At 40.5% G+C, this 17,086-nt stretch overlaps 2 protein-coding genes across 3 annotated transcripts; both read right to left on the bottom strand.

Moving 5' to 3' along the window:
• Window positions 1–2,964: 2,964 nt before the first annotated feature.
• On the bottom strand, window positions 2,965–7,796 carry LLPH (LLP homolog, long-term synaptic facilitation factor). 2 transcript variants are annotated; one of them, XM_069773560.1, is made up of 3 exons: window positions 7,582–7,796; window positions 7,003–7,186; window positions 2,965–3,567 (listed from the first exon to the last, which is right to left on the bottom strand). In XM_069773560.1, exons 2-3 carry the CDS (start codon window positions 7,181–7,183, stop codon window positions 3,404–3,406), a joined length of 345 nt encoding a protein of 114 aa, XP_069629661.1. In that variant the 5' UTR covers window positions 7,184–7,186; window positions 7,582–7,796; the 3' UTR covers window positions 2,965–3,403. The 2 variants fall into 2 exon arrangements, with proteins under 2 accessions (XP_069629661.1, XP_069629660.1); XM_069773559.1 differs by lacking the exon at window positions 7,582–7,796 and adding an exon at window positions 7,317–7,450.
• A 684-nt stretch (window positions 7,797–8,480) lies between these two features.
• Window positions 8,481–15,870, bottom strand: TMBIM4 (transmembrane BAX inhibitor motif containing 4). Its single transcript, XM_069773558.1, has 7 exons — window positions 15,662–15,870; window positions 13,844–13,952; window positions 12,450–12,555; window positions 10,924–10,957; window positions 9,824–9,941; window positions 9,277–9,322; window positions 8,481–8,697 (listed from the first exon to the last, which is right to left on the bottom strand). The coding sequence occupies exons 1-7, from the start codon at window positions 15,759–15,761 to the stop codon at window positions 8,491–8,493; spliced, it is 720 nt and encodes a 239-aa protein (XP_069629659.1). The 5' UTR covers window positions 15,762–15,870; the 3' UTR covers window positions 8,481–8,490.
• Window positions 15,871–17,086: the final 1,216 nt, after the last annotated feature.

Raw genomic sequence — 17,086 nt, 5'->3', positions numbered from 1 at the left:
TATTTTAGGCATCTGAAATAACTCACTTTAAAACCAAGCCTGGCATACTGCGTCAAAAAGGGCAGACGTTGTCATCTTCTCAGGAAACTGCCAACAACTTGCAGGACATTTAGCGATTTGCTAATGCGGTTTCTATATTGTATACACACAGACATTTTATACACATAAATGTTGCAATAAAATGACAGTATTTAATTCTTTCAGTTCTGGCATTTGTAGCTGTAGTTCAAAATTGCCTACATTATTTCCCCTACCTTTTGCAGGTCCATGAAATAGAGCTACCACAGCACTTTGCAGATATGTGGCAGAGTTACAGGGGTAGGAAGTTTCAACAAAGCAGTTTCATAATAGCAGCTACACAATTAAAAAAAAAACCCCAACTCTGATAATGCCATTTCAGTTATACACTTTTAGACTTCTATCAGTTTGTTTAATCAACTGCAACCTTTTCTCCCTCAACCACGACCTAAAAAATTTTTTAGATAAAGATCAATAAATGATGATATAATTAGAATGCTGTTTAAAGGCAGACAGCTTACTTCTTTGAAAATCCCTCTAAGGACTTTTAAAATATATATTTCAGCCCAAACCTGATAGGTTTAAATTCATTTTCTAAAGAAACACGAATGATTTTTTTTCCATCAACTGATCAAACGGAATGTGTTTCAGATTCAGCAATGTAAATCAAATATTCAATGACAACTAAAAATTTGGTAGTCATGGTCAAAAAATGCAGCTGTTCAAAGGAGATCTAAAGCAAACTCCAAATACAAAATTACAATATCCATATATAGTATATGCTCAAACCCTAGAAGGTTAAATTTCCCTGCTGCATCTGCGACTCAATCTCTGAGGTTACATCCGTGCTGCACATTTAGCCAGGTTCCCGCTGCCTGCCTACAAGTGAGCCTTCAGCCTGGATTAGAGATCCCACGCAAGCAGGCTCTCCAAATCCTTCCTGGCCCAAAGAGCTCTGCCTCACTGGAGTAAGCTGCGATGCCATAAGCAGAAGTACATTGGTACTAGACTAAGAGCCACCTTCCAGTAAAGACTGGGGTTTATTCCTTTCTTATCCTCTGTTTCAGCTCAAAAACCAAATAGGATGTCTTAACATATCTGTAGTTTAAGTGAACCTGTTTGACTTTATCCTGGACACCATGAAGGAAATACCTCACACAGCCAGTACTGTTTCAGCTGGTACGAAGCTACTGCTAAATAAAAGATCAGCGCAGTGCCTGCCATCTCTCATTTGAGATTCAAATCCTTAATCTGGTCACAAAAGCAGTAGACTAATAAATTTGTGCAACAAAGCTCAGAGCTAGGTCATAAAAGCAGAAATAAGAAAGAGTATTCAGTTGTGTGGATCATTTTCTCTTAGAGGAAGGAGCAGGGGCAGAACTGGAGCAACTCCAGAGAGAGGAGAGGGTAAGGCAAGTACAGCAGTGGCAGCCTTGATTAAGATGAGACTCAGAGCATGGCTGTGCACCTAAAGAATGAAAATAAACTGACTCTGAAGCCGTACGTTTAAATGGGAGTACGTTGCCGGTTTGATTATCTCTACTCAAGAAAAGCAGTCTGCTTTCCCACCAGCAGCTGCTTGAAAGTAATCTGATTTACAAACAAGCATGTCAAAAATAGCACTGTGCTTACTCTACAGAAAAAAAACCCCCAAATTGTTAGCACTTAAATGCAAGAAGCTCCCCTCCGTGACTCCCCAAGGCACACATTAAGCAAAATACAGCCTACGTCATTAAAATAGTAAAGCAATACAAACTGACTGTTCATTCCATTCCATTTCTGGATAAACATAATTATGAACCTTAAAGAACACTTTCCTCCATATCAATCAATTTTGAAGTAGTACTAATCTGAATGAATTAAGAGAAGTAACTGTTTTTTAGCAGGGGTATTATCAACTTAATGGAATTATTTTTCAAGTACAAAGGTAGAAATGGCATACAATTCAATAAACTTTGATCTATGCATCTTACCAAGTCCCATTAACTGTCAATGTATGTGAAAACAGAAGATGCATTGGTATTTCCTCCAACACCTTTGTAGTTCTTTACCCAAGCAACAGAATACTTTTCCCCTAACAATAATAATAAAAACCCCACTGTATTTTTCCAGAAAAACTAAGTTTTCTACCAGGTTGAGCTCTTCCCAGTGGATTTTAGCACAGTATAAGCTAGTGTAATTACTTTTAAAAGAATAAACCCTACTTCCTATGCCCAAGTTATCACAACAGACACATATCACAATTTGTGGGCAATTATAGAAGGTGGATCCCATCTCCGATGAAGCTGGACAAAGGTTATACTCTGTATCAATGAACGGTACCAACAGGCAACATACTGCAGGACTGGTACTGTAATTATTTCCATCCTTGAAATGAGAGACATTTTAAAAACACAAGCTTTCAGGGCAACTAATTCTTGCATCTGTCATCACATGTTACTGCCGAGTAATATGCAACCAACTGTAGCTAATCACATATAAATGGCATCTGTTATGCAATCGTGCAATATTTTATCCTATGCCCACATTGTAAAGCATGATAGATGAATACCATTTTAAGAGGAATAAAAGGCTACTGAAAATACATATGGAAAAGTAAATTCTCATTTACTTTACTAAAACTTGGAAAATGTCTTAAATAAAACTATCTTATTTCCAATCTGTACATTTTCATTCTCTCATATTAATAGTAAAAGAATCAGTTTCACTTTCAGTTATTTAGTTCCTACACTATTTCAGTTACAGACAGCAGTGAAATACCTCTTTGTTCCAACAACTTTCTCTTTGCGAACTGAAGTCAGACTGACACTTTGCCTTTTTACTTACAGAAGTTTCATGAAGCCTTGGTGTTGATTTCACTGTATAATCTCTTTTAAGTTACACTTTAAAAGCCTGTTTTCGTTAATTACCAGATGTTAAAAGCCACACAAATCAGCACAGCAAAAGTAATTTTACAGAAGAATTTAAAGGATATGGTGAGTTTACAGAATTCTTTGGTTAAATTTAGTAAAAGACAAGTTACATTGACAAAGACCACAGTACAAAAAACATTTACAGTTTCATTACTTTTAGGATTTCCTTTAGCATTTTCAGCACTCACAATATAAAACCTGAAGACCCTCCCCCCTCAAGAAAACAGATAACCACAGACACTTAAGTCTATTCAAAGGCACTCAGCTTGCTTTTTGTAATTTTTTTTTTTTTTTTTAAAGTTCGGCAGACATCAAATTGATATTGCTTTCATCATTTGCTGGCCTAACAGTCCCTTCAAAAGTTCACACAACGCAACAAATTATAGTCGGTGGCCAAGCACAAAAATATGATGTACTTATTTGGGATATTTATTTTGTGACTAAAATATTAACGATCTTACAAAATTCTGATTTTACCAGACTAGGCCTTTGGCCAATTTTGATTTTTTTTTCCCCTTAACACGCTGTGCCTTCAGCTTCTTTCTCTGCCTGGAATTCATCCATATTGGGTACTGTCCATGCTGGTCTAGAAGAGTTTTTTTGTTTCGTTTATTATCTATGTCCATTTTGCAGTCATCTGAAAGAGAAAGGTATTTATAGTGAGTAAAATGCATGAATCAGCTTCATAGAAGCTATTTTATTACTAGATTCACAAAAACAATACAAAAATATCCCTATGCACAGAAGTATTTGTATGTAGAGAGCTGAAGGCTTTACACACAGAAAGCGCTTTCCAAACCAATACAACTGCAACCCAGGAACTTCAACACCTGACAGTAAATATGCAGAATTTTCCCTAAAGGCCCATGTCTGGGCAAAGCACCTTATTCTTTAGTCTGCCATCTGTTCCAATACTGTGTCTAAAAACATTGTGTGTGGTCTCCATCAAATGCTGCAACCATACAGGAAGCCATAGGCTTACTGAAACATACGCACAATTAAACACTTTTTATGATGTGATGTTTTAGATCTGTTCTAAAAAATTAAATTAAATTGAGTGGAAGATGAAGACAGGTAAAGAGAAGAATAAAGAGAAAAGGTGAAATACAATGACTGTACAAAGCATGAGCCACTGATGCCACATTTGCTTCAAAAAGCGAGCACAAAGTCAAGTCTAATATATTTAGAGACAGAAATAGAGGATTAATCTCTAGGATCAGGAAGACTGCCTGTGACATGGGTCACTCCCAAAACCGGTGTCCCCAGCTAGCTAATACCACATGAACCTCATGCCTCGGGGAGACAACAAGGCTACAAGGGGAACACCTTGTTAAGTATAGATTTGAATGGTGCTCTGCTATTTAATTTCAACCTTGTTTCCAAACCATCCATGTGCACCTCTAAAAGCTTTATCACGAGCTTTTACAGAGAGGAAAAAAGACTTTTTTCTGTTATGCCTGTCTGCTGCTGGGAGACAAAGTTCATGAGTAAAAAAGCCAACATGCTGCTTCAATAGTTGAAGCATGCCAATAGTCTACAGGGATCTGCACCACAGAGATGTGCTTAGGGAGCCCTGAAGTTGGGATACAAATACTGGCGGTCAGCAGAGAATCAGCACAGGGACCTACTGCCTGCTGGCACAACCAAAGGCTGAGCCAGCATGGGACAGGCAGCAAAAAAGTCCCAGCTCCAGAAGCCTCCTGAGACATCAGAGAAACACAAGATGAGGTCTTCTTAACAGCGTTGTTTTCTAAATGCCACAGAAGGAGAGAGGGCTTCCAACAACACCACACAACAAAAACCAACACCCCAAGAAAACCAACTCTACGTAAGCTTCTCTGATTCCTGTCCTATCATATGATTGAGGTTAATCTGTTACGTGAATTTTGACTGCAAAAAAGCACATCCACAACAAATGTCAGCTGCAGTATTAACTAAACAAAGAAACACTCCTGGACAAAAAATACCAGCTGTTCACATAGCACAACGTTTTTGTCATACTTTGCAATCTCAAGGATGCTGCAGGAATCAGTAACAGGAACAAATCTACTGAACAGAAGTGGTCCAAGGACATAAAGAAAACCTATCAAAGGGGTTAAAGGCAAAGAGAAAAGGACCAAGGAAAAAAAAAAAATCTATAAAAGTAGGCAATTGAACCAGACTCAATGGATACGACTACCTTGAAAAATAAAGTGCGCACCCACAAAGTTTTAAAAGCAGCTACAAAACCATTTTTGACCAAGGGCTAGCCAGACCTTCCATTATTTTTTTTCTTAACAACAAAAACTAGGAAGAAAAAAAATTCACAGTGTTCTGTGAAAAATACCTTAAAGTACCACAGGAAAACATCCCTAACAGACCTATATACTTTCTTAGGCTGGAAAATTATTCACCTGTCTATGGAAAGTGCATATTCTGGAAGAAGCCTTCAGCTACTTCAGTCCCACGTAACATTTTGCAATGTGAACTCCCTTGTGTCCACAAACAGTTAGTGTTGAACAGTCCTCTCAAGACACCATTATTTTCACAAAACTTGTAGTTGTTTTGTGAAATATATATATATATATACACACTTAGGTATTTCTGAAGCTGCTATCTCTCTACAAAGGCTGAGTGAAACTGGCCACTTGTAGAAAAGTTGCCAGCAGAGTTGGAAGGGGGTGCCAGAATGACAGATAACCAGGCATTTCCTTCAGAAACTAGATTTAAGACAATGATGTTTCCTCCAGCTTCAGCATCAATATCAGAAGGCTGACCACGTCCCAAAACATTCTGGCAATTCAATCCTAACAATCCCATAAAGAACAACTTTTACATCTGGTTTATGGGACAAATCAGAACCACGGATAAAATTACAAATTATACTCTAAGCTACCTTTAATTGGGCAAGTATTTTTATATAGCATTCCATTTTCAATATAGTTTACAGGCTCTGCTATTCAACTTCACAACACTTCCCTGTCTTTCCTAATTTCTGAAACACTGACAAAACCGGCTGTGCAACTGACAGTGATTACTAGCATTATTCTATATCCCCACTGTGGTGTCTCAAGAGACTTCTGCATGCCACATAAAAAGCTTGTATCAGCAATACCGTAACAGCTTAACTGGCATAAATTGGAAAAGAAAAAAGGACTATGATTTAGCTTAGACTGCAGTTTTGGAAAGCGAAGGTGTCTTTCTGACTCCTGTCCAATATGTAGCTATTTAAAACCTTTGTTCCCATTTTCTGGGCTACTTCCTTTACAGATTACATCCTGTTCAAGGAACAGAGAGGAAGATGGCATTATCTGTACCCAGGTAATGCCACCCACTCCTGTACCATGTGCAGTGCAGCATTAACTAGCACATAAACCCAGGGTCCCTACTCCCCCTACCTTGACACAGTATGTTTAAAAAGGAAAAAGAAAAGTCACTGTCCTCTTGATAAAATCTCTACAAAATTACTTCAGATTTAGGTCCAACTTTTATGTATTTTGCATCCTCCTTAAACTAGGAGGAAAATTATATCCTATCTCCTGTTTAACCGCAAATAAAATGCTATGATTGGAAAAACTGCTAAGTGATGAATCCTCGCTCACCTATCTTCAGAGAGACGCCTCTCTACAAGATACTACATACTTTAAGTCAATAAGCTCGTTCCACAAGCGAGTGGATGTAATACAGAAGGTGATGTTGTGAAATGACCAGATTCAGTGATTTAATAGCACCTTTTGGCTTTAAAAGATAAAGATTTGGTTTTCCAAATCACTATTCTCGACCCGGAACAACGCTGCGTCCGATCACGACGGCGAAAGCCTCATGAACGCTAATGAGGAATACCGCAGGACGTCCCTGCGCCGGGGTGATCGCAACAGGAAAAAAACCCTGGTATAGTTAAAAAAACACGCTAGAAACGCGACCGGGGGCGGGGGGAGGACTAGAGGGCCGGGCACCCAGGGCAGGGCAGGGCAGGCCTCGGGCAGCCCGGGGCGGGCAGCCGGGCCTCCCGCGGGGCCTGGTCGGCTCTGCCGGCCGGGCCCTCCCCGTCCGTCCCTCCAGCGCCGCCCAGCGCCGAGCGAGCCCGACTCACCCCCCGGCTGGAGGACCTTCTCGGCGGGCAGCACGGTCGCCACCTCCTTGACCTCCTCCATAACGACGTCCGCCTTGGCTCCCAGGATCTTCTTCAGCCTCTCCAGCTCCTTGGGCGCGTTCTTCTTCCTCTTCTCCGCCCGCATCTTCCTCCTCCATTTGCTCCTCAGGCTCTTCGCCATGTCCTGAGGGGAGCCAAGAGGCAGTCGGTGAGGGGGAAGCCGGCGCCGTCAGCTCGGCTGCCGCCCTCACAGCGCGCGGACGAGGCGGGGGTCTCCCGCCCTCTCCTCCCCCCCGCCCCCGGCCCCAGCTCACCTCAGCCGCGCACGAGGCCCGCCGCCCGCCCTTGCGCTCGGCTGCGTCCGCTCTCCGCGCATGCGCAGCACGCTGGCAGGCCAGGCCCCGCCCCGCCCGCAGGTTCTACCGTAACTCTCCGAGCGAGGGCGCAGGCGGCGGGCGGGAGCTGGCGCCCTGGGGCTGCGGGGGGGGCGGATGGAAAAATAAACACGGATTTCACCACAAGGGGGGAAAAAAAGAGAGCTTTTATTTTGCCCCAGCCCCGCGCTGCCGCTCTGCTAACCTCTCACTGACGGGACGGGCGAGCGGCAACAACGCTTTCCACTTTGACACCGAGCGCGAAGCAAACAAGCCTTTCCAAAGTCTCTTTTTTTGGTTTGTTTTCTACCCTCTCTGCCCTTCCAGGGTTTCAACAGCTGGGAAAGCAGTCACTGCGTTGCTGCCTCTCCCCGTCAGCAAGCGCTCGCCTGTCCAGCGAGGGTCCGCAGCGTCCGTCCTGGAGTTCTCCAGTCTCAGCTGCAAGAACGGACGAAAGGTTTCCCCGTGTTTACTGACAGACACCATTCGCCTTAATATACACAGGCTGGTAAAACGCCAGAATCCCATTTCCGAATGGTTTTTCGGAACACTGAAAGATAGGCAATAAATAACACGTAAATAAAGAACACTCCCTTTAATTGTTTTAACGCCCTCCCGGCTTACAGAACAATCTGACAGCCTTCCACAAGAACAGAGCATCCCCATTAGAGACAGCATTCCATTTTGCCAAACAAAAACTAGAAAAAAAATTCAGCTCAGTAAAACATCGCACAATGATCAGCTCAGGCTACCCTTATGCGGTACACACACTTACAACCCCAAAGCTACAGAATAGCAGAGAGAGAGAGAGACTCACTCTGGAGCAATCAGAAGTTGGCAAACATTTTAATCGTGAATTATATCAAGTGGAAATTAACTGATTAAAAAAAGTGACTGAAATGACGACAGCAGTTAACTACATAAAATATATATTCTAGAGAAGAACTTTAGCTACATAAAAAAGCCTTTTTTTTTTTTTCCCCAAGAAGGGATCAGTATTCATGGAATGAAAAAGTAATAAAGATTCAGTCTCCAGAAGACAGAACTACACAGTTTACAGATCATTCAAACGCTTAACTTTATATACGCGATAGTCAAACAACACCGCTTTTGACTATTTTTTATTAAATGTCTCCAGTAAACGCAGCAGGTGTAAGAACAGATTGATGATGTCCAAGTAGAGATTGATTGCAGCCAATATATATTCTTCAGGGGATAATTTGTGCATGAGCAAATGCGTGTCATAAATAATAAATCCACAGAACAGAAGAGCTCCAGCAGCAGCAAACACCAACTCCATCGTCTCACTATAGAAAAACAGCTGGAGGCAAATGAAACATAAAAAAAAATTTTGTACATTTCATTTTCTTTGTAATATTAAAATCTCTCCATAATGATATGCCACACTTAAAACAAGAATACACACTGCCTTTTTACTGTTATGTACAGACAATTACAATATTAGGATGACATTTCAATGTTCTTATTTCATATAGTCCCTAGTCACTCAATCTCCTTAACCGAGTAAAAATGCCTCCACTTAAGAGAAAGGAAGCTCTCGTCTCCGGAATATTAACAGAAAAATTAGAAAAACAAAATACAATTAAAACCCCAGTCTCCTTCCCATTCTCTCAGTCAAGCAGTTGATCGCAACCGACAAATTTTGTCAGTCAATGCAAACACCACTTTTACATTAGCAAGAACAGCATCCAACAAAAATCTGAATTGGAAATGAGCGGTTAAAAGATCACCAGCATGATCTACAACTGTAATGGATCTGGTTAGGAATTTTCTTTCATTAAGCTATATTGGACCGTCCAAGACCTTTTCGTTATACCAGAAGTTAGTAAAAGATTTATGTTAAAGAATATTTTTTAACACTGAACACAAGGTATCTTACCCTCAAGAAACCCGAGAAGATTAAAATCCACAAACAAGCAAAGAGGCTGGAAAAAAAAAAAAATTAAGCTGTGAGCAACAGTATCTTTTCATTTAGATTTCACTTAAAATCTCTTCCCTTCTTATAAAACGTCTTCACAATATATTTGGTAAGTTAATGTCCATAATTCTTAGATGCCAACTGTTCATTGGTATCAGCAGCAAAACTCAGTTTTATAAAGCTGTCAAAAGTTACGTCCTAACTTTATTTTTTTAAAAATACTTGAAGCAGCTGCCTTCCATCTCAGTGAAAAATCCAGGTAAAGTAGTATTCTAGTGTAATACTACGGTTTTAAGAATAATAATCACAGAAAAGAATTCCTTACTTAGAAAGCAGAACTGCATAAAATGAGTAATTTAAGATAAATAACATCCTCACCATTCCCTTGAAACAGGTTCTATTGACTTGAATTCCTTATTATACCTGCAAAGCTTGCTTTAAAAAAGGAAGAACTATCTTAACAAAAAAAAAAAAACAATTTAAAAAAATCATCAATATGACAACATACCCTGCTCCAAATTTGCTGAAGTCTCTCTTTGACTGCAAGGTATATGCCGTCAGTCCAAGAAATACAGCAGTAGTAAGAATAAAGGCTTGCAACACAATGGACACATCATAGAAACTCACTACAAGCAGAAAAAGTAAACTATCATTTAAAGAACACTACAGTATGTATTTGCTAAGTTACCTTTTGAGGAAACAAGTTTAAGCTTTCACAGACAGAAAAAAAAATCTTAACTGTGCACAAAAAAAGCAAATTATGCCTGAACTTGTCTTTGCACATCAAAATCATCATCATAGGACTCATGGACCCTTGCACTAGCTAAGTTTGACAGTTACCTTATAGCTGTAGCTTCTTAAATGGAAATAACAGATCTTCCCCACTCACAATAAAAAAACAAAACAAAACAAATAAGTATTTTAAGCATAGATATGTGAGATCTTAAGGAAAAAGCTGTCTGAACTTTTCATGATACTGAAACAAGGAAAAAAAAAAATCAGTCCTTGTAAAGTCTCAAAGTTCTGATTAGGGGAATAGGAGGGGAAAGAGAAGAGAAATGAGTGGAAGCTTCTTCTTCTCTCCTTCCTTCTTAATCTTTCTTTTCCCCAAATGACTTCTTTTTTGCAGGAGATCATAAGCCACAATGAAGAGGTTTCATCTTATGCTGGAAGCTATAGTGCAAGGTCATGCCATGACTTGTCCGCACACCGCCCCATCTCAACCCTGACAGCGAAGTACAGAACTCTCCAAACAAAAATTCTCTTGGAGGAAACTGGGGGGGAAGATAAGGATATTTCACGTGCAGATCAGCTCTGCTGAGAGCTGCCTTATAGGAAAGAACATTGCAAGCTGTACTGGAAGAACAGATGCCACAACTAATTTCTCACTTCAGGTTTGTACAGCTTCAGTTCTGGATCAGAATCCAGTTTTCTCCCTTGATTCCCTATTTTTTGCTAAACTCCTATCACTCACATTAAAATTTTCAAACAGGGCATTTATTATCATTTTAGTCACACCTAGGAATCTCAGATGGCAATTAGTACAACACATCAGATTCCTCTTCCAGTTCCTTTATAGAATCAGATAATAGGATAGCTACCGTTTACCTGTAATGGCAACTGTCAGTGCTTCCAGTAGGGTCTACAAAAAGTAAAAACAAAAAATTACAAGGATAAAAGAAAAAAACCCACAAAACACACAGACTTCCCATGCAATGAGTCCCATTCTGCTACATAATCCCAGCATGCGTTACATTAGCTCTCTTCTTAAATCTTTGTATAAGAAAACATGTTTAGTTTTCAACAAGAAAATGGCAATCATACTGTCTTACTGTGCTAGAAGTTGCTGTGTTACATAAAAAGAATACAACATAAGCTGAAAATGAATGAGAGAGCGCCTCTATAGAAAAAGCCATTTAGGTTTTCTACTCAAAGCACACAGCATTCTTTTCACACTTCTTCCAAATTATTCAAGGGGCTATAAAATTAATACCATCTTCATATCTCGTTCAACAGCTAAGTGACTGCACCAACTTCCTTTTCCCACTCATCCTTGTTTTGAAACATCTAACTTAAAATCAAATACACTATTGATGTCTGGGCTGAAGGCCAGTATGGACCCTGAGTTTTTCTAAAAGATAATTTCAAATTAAGTTTCATTACAGTAAAACATGAGAAAAGTCTCTATGTCATGAACCAAGAGGTCAGAAATAACAGAACACTTAACCCATATTCTGTTTAAATCAATTTATCACATACAGATTTAAATCCTTCTATTCCTACACAATGTAAAACTTTCATACCACAAACTCCCACACCACATTTGGCCAAACTATTACATCACTCCTTGTTACAGCTGCACTTGTTGGAAGTTTTTAAACATTTTACTCTCCCGCAAGAGTTCAGAAGTCAGGAAGCATGTAACTGTGTTACCATTTAAAGGCCTATTTACTTACACAGCAAAGCTGTCTTCCTGTTGTATCACAAATACAATTTAGGCAACTCCTAAAGCATCAAATTCTAATTGTGCTACTGTGACTTCTTTTCAGAAGACGCTACATAATCCAAAACATCCAAGAGCAACAGTTAGCCCATACCTACAAATTTGCAGCGTCAAGCAGGAAACTGAAATTTGAGGACAGCTCTGACTGACCTGCTTGTGTTGGAAACATGCTCAGAATCTAGCATCAAGACAACAATAATTAAAGAAATAAACACATATGGCTGGTTGCATTTGGGTCTCTGCTGCAGGTGGTCCAGTAAACAAGTAAGGTAACAGAAATGCCTCCTCCTTTCCTACCGAGCAGTTCCATAGAAAAATCACTGACACCAACAGAACAATAAGAGCAGATACGTATATTTATACACATACACACAAAAAGCTTGCTCAGCTTGATTCCAAGTTCTAACACTCTTCATAAAAAGATGCTGGAAGAAACCCAACGTAGAGGCTATCTAGGAACAATCTGCATACAGAATCTCCAAAAAAAATAACTTAGACCTTCCTAAGTATGTAGGGTATCTTTCAAAGAATACAAGAAAGACGAATTACCCACCACTAGTTTGCTTCAAGGAGTTACCACAATGAAAGACATTCTAGAGACTATTAAAATTGAATTTATATAAATACTTACAAATCCAAAAAGCAGGTATAAGTTAACAGGATGTTGGTGTCTGTAGATGGTCAGTGCCACGATTATAGCCAAAGATCCAAATGCAGATATCAAAAGCAAGGCAGGCCTGTAAAGTTCCATACAAAAAAGTCATCAAAATTAAAATATCTGGAAGACTACAAAACAGTTTATATAAACCCAAGTTTTTAAGTGATCACCCGGATAAAGATACTGCTCTGTATATCCAAAGTAAATGTAAAGCCAGTTTTACAATAAAATTGCTCTAAAACATACCACCACAGATAATCAGTTTAAAATAGTACAGTCACAAGTTAAGACAGTTTTTTCGTACTGAAGCTAAAGATTGCCCAGGAATCCATCACCTGGAGATGAACCCATATGAAAAGGAACATCCAACTGTACTAAACTAACAGTGTTAAAGTATATGTAACATTTTGCCTATTGAGAACTTCACATTCAGGGGACTGTTTTTTACAAGCACCTGAATGCAACAACCATGGGCTCTAACTGCACCAAAGAAAATCAGTACTGACCAGTAAGTACTGCTATAATTAAATCATTCAAGCAGCCCTCCAAGCAAAAACTGGTCCACAATCAAATACAAAATCACAGCAGTTCTAAGTGAGCAGGATGATTTTAAATTATCAGATTTAAGTAGAAAATTGTAGTTTTACAACCTCTGTTGTATACACTATAGCTTATACAGAAAATTTCACAGTGTTTGATGCTCCTTGTTTTGTTTGAGCTTTGAAGTGAAAGTAAAAGCAAAGACTGCAAGTGCACTTGGGGGAAAAGAGAAACTGGACTTGGTGCTCTCCTCCCTTCCCCAGCTGTTCTTCTCCCCTCCTTGTTCATCACAGTTTAGATTCTGAGACTTGTTTTTCTTCTCATAAAAATCTGAAAGGCCAAAAGAAGCAAGCCCACAGGAATTTTAGACTAGTTTTCAGGAAAAAAAAGCCAAAAGAAGATGGGGGAGGAAGGGAGAGGAGTAAGACATGATTCAGCTTTTTGGAACAGGTACCTATAAACAACAGCATTCCAAACAGATTCTAAAAGTAGATACTTAGACCATAAACCAAGAAATGTCAATAATTGAGATGTTCTGCAACTGATGTATAGGTTTTCATAGCAAAAATATTAAAATAAGCACTATTAATAAAGTACTGATTATAATAAACTTTAATGATAATAATAGAAATAAAATTTAATAATAAATTAAGGACATAAATGTCAGAGAAAAAAAGTTATTTCCTAATCAGGTTACACAATTTCTATTACAGAATCAAAACACAGGGTATAAAAACAATTAGGAATACTGAAGTGTTCCAGAGCAACAAACTACATAAAGTATACTTAACACACGATAAACAGCTCCATTTCATTTTAGTTTTTACCTTTCATGAACAAATGCCTGCACTCCAGTAGAGTACAGAAAAATTGCAGATGTGACTGTGGTCAAAAGAACTTGAATGGAAAGAATGCTGTAGACTTTGCGTAGAAAAGCTAGAATAAGGAAAATAAAAATGAAATCACTTTTGAGTTACACTTACAAAGTTCAACAGTAAATCAGATACAAGTTTTCTATTTGATAAGGAACCATTAGAAACTTTATTCAGTGAAAAAGCACAGAGCAAAGAGGTAAGAAGCCATTTTTCCTTAAAAAATTGACACAGTATTTCAGCAAAATTACACTTATTCACAGGCTTCATTATTTAAACAATAACAATGATGCCAAAAGAAATACAAAAAACATTTGCAAGGAATTTACTTCAGACCATTTTAAAAACTACATACACCTAATCTCACTAAAATTACTAACAGTATACCTTCTGCATCACATTACTGGTATCTAATGGACCTAAATGAAGAAAGATTAACTTGGAAGTTCTGTGGAAGACACAAACAGCCATAAAAGTTTAAAAAGGAAAAACTTTTACAGTGATACTTATTTGATTTACCTTCTGCCATGTTAAATATCGTTTATCATCATTTGCAACTTGCACTGTACTGAATTGGTATCTACAGATACAGACTGCTAGAAAAAAATTTCTAAAAAGCCCCAGAATTAAACTAACAGACTTCATAATTCTAGAACTATGAAGAGTGGAGAGCATTCAGGACATAGTGATATATCACATAGATATTCTCTGTTCTGAATGGAAGGAGACCAAGTCCATTAGGCAAAATACTCTGAAATGAAGAATAAGCTTACAGTGAGAATCAATTCAATCTTTAAAGCACAGCCTAAAGAAGTTTAAGACAAGTAAAGTTAAATATACTTGTAAACCATGAGGGATTGGGGCCTACTTTCTTGTAAAAAACTGAACAAACGTAGAAGTAGCCTGCTAGCTAGCGTAGCCTTCTCTCCATGTTATTAAACGCATCAGCAATTTTGGTAATGGCAATACCTCTTTCATATTTCCTATGGCGCCCTTTATTTTCCAAACAAGATAAAAACTGTATTTTTATAGGAAGCAGTCTCCTGTTTATCAGAAATATCTAATAAAAAATTCACAGCACACATCTGTTTTTATTCCAAGATGTATCCAGTAACACTATAACTACTTCAGCAAGCGTTACCAATGAGACACCTTCTACAAGACTACTCAACGCATTTGAGACCTGTGTATTAACAGCAGAGCATATTTCATGGACGCTAACAGGACCTCGTCGCACAGAAACGGTTCAGCGGAACAGACAGTATTTTAACACCTCACAGGAAGAAATTAAAATCCCTCAGCCTCCTGGTTATACTGCAGTTATGGGCACCAATTTCAGCATTTATGCACCTCATGTATCGCGTCTGGGCTTCAAAACGCATCACTCCGCGGAAAATGAAGTCTGAATCTAGATGGGTTTAATCCCCCTGATAAAAAGACCTACCCCCCGTATGCTTAAGTGACAAAATCTGTCGCCGACCACTGATTTGTCCCTCACCCCCGCTGTTTAACCCGCACTAAGTAACGCCCTGGCTCCCCACTCGCAGCCTTTACCCAGAAGGTTAAAATATCGCGCAGAACTTGAATTTAGCTCAACGCCACCAGCGACGGGGTTAGCAGAGAAGAACCTGTTGGGAGCACTGGGGCCGGACACCCCCTTTGGCGGCCCAGCAAGGGGAGGCCGGCGGGGGGGGGGGGGGGTGGCCTCTCCGCAAGGCCTGGGGGGGCCGGGGGAGGCGGCGTGTGGCGGTCTCGTTCATCCCCAGTCCCTACCCATGCGGATATGGACGCTGGCCGAGGCCACGTTGCTGCCATAGTTGAAGTCATCTTCGATGGAGCTCCGCGGGTAGAACTGCTGCTGCTCCGCCGCCATGGCCGCCGCCGCCGCCGCCTCCTCCTCCCCCCCCCAGCACCGGCGACAACCGCCCCGCTTCCGGCAGAGACAGTCGCACTCCGCACCGCCGAGCAGGACCCTCCGTCGAGCGGCCGAGCTCGTCGATCGCGGCCGCCCGCTTCCCCAGGGGGCGCTGTGGGCACGGCCGTGCCCCAGCGCGGGGAGAGGGGGCGGGGCTGTGCGCGGCACCGCCCCGTAACCGGTCCCAGCCGGTCCCAGCCGGTCCCAGCCGGCCTTTCCCGCCCAGCCGCCCCCGCGGTCCCGGCAGAGTCTGCAGCGGGAGAGAGGCAGGGCTGAGGAGGGCGGCGGTGGCTGTGGTACTGACACCGCCCTGCTTTAGCTTTTAGGTGCGGGTCGGGTTGGGTTCCCCGGGGAAGATCTCCCCAGTGTCCCGCCGGTCACACACCCAGGCCTGGCCCGTTCGCGGTGGCTGGAGGAAGCGCCGTGCTTGTGCTTGTCTTAAAACACCATTTCCTCTGCCCATTTTAGGTCTGAAAGGTCTGGAAAGGAAGTTCCAGTGACTGAAAAACAGCCCTTTTACTGGTTTTCACCTTTGATTCACCTCTAGCTGCTGTGCGGAAGGAGTTGTCCAGCGAGCTGGGGCTGTCCGCAGCTACAGACACGGAGCTGCGTTCAGCAATAACTGATAAAAGAGGCTTTGGGCATTGATGCTCTCCATCAGCATATATCCCACTAGGGACGAGACTCGCTTCTATAAACCATTAATGCAAAGTAAAATTTTGTTAAGGCTTTCTCCCAGTTTTGTGTCCTGTCCTTCAACGTAAACTCAGTTTAATTTAGCAGAACACAAAGATGCTCAACATTGCTCAGGCATCACTTAGCACTTTGTACAGTCAGACTTTGTACCTGTGGAATTGCTCCCCAAAAGTTACCCAAGATGGTAGCTCGCATTTAGGAATCCACAAAAGCTAAGATTTTGGTGGGATATGGGATGGGAGCGCGATATGTTATTCTTTAACTTGCAAATATTATCTAAAGCATGCCAAGAAACTGAAGTGATAGACACTTCAGAAATGTATATAATAGATTAGACTAAAAGTGCTTTTGAAAATTGGAAAATAGTGGCCTCTGCTGTATTCAGATTCTCGAGGGAGAAGTAAATAAATTATATGATTCTGTGATGAAATAATTTTGAGCACAGTTCTACTGAGTTGACTTAAGATATTACATTTCAGTTGCAGATACAAAAATTATGAACGTGACTTCATATTCTGGGAAGTATTTACGGTTTTCCTAATGTCATTTTGCATTTTTAGTTGCTGCAGAGCAGGATCTTTCAGCTT

This window comes from Haliaeetus albicilla, chromosome 28, assembly GCF_947461875.1.
Source record: "Haliaeetus albicilla chromosome 28, bHalAlb1.1, whole genome shotgun sequence".
Lineage (NCBI taxonomy): Eukaryota > Metazoa > Chordata > Aves > Accipitriformes > Accipitridae > Haliaeetus > Haliaeetus albicilla.
This window is presented reverse-complemented; position numbering and strand designations above follow the sequence as displayed.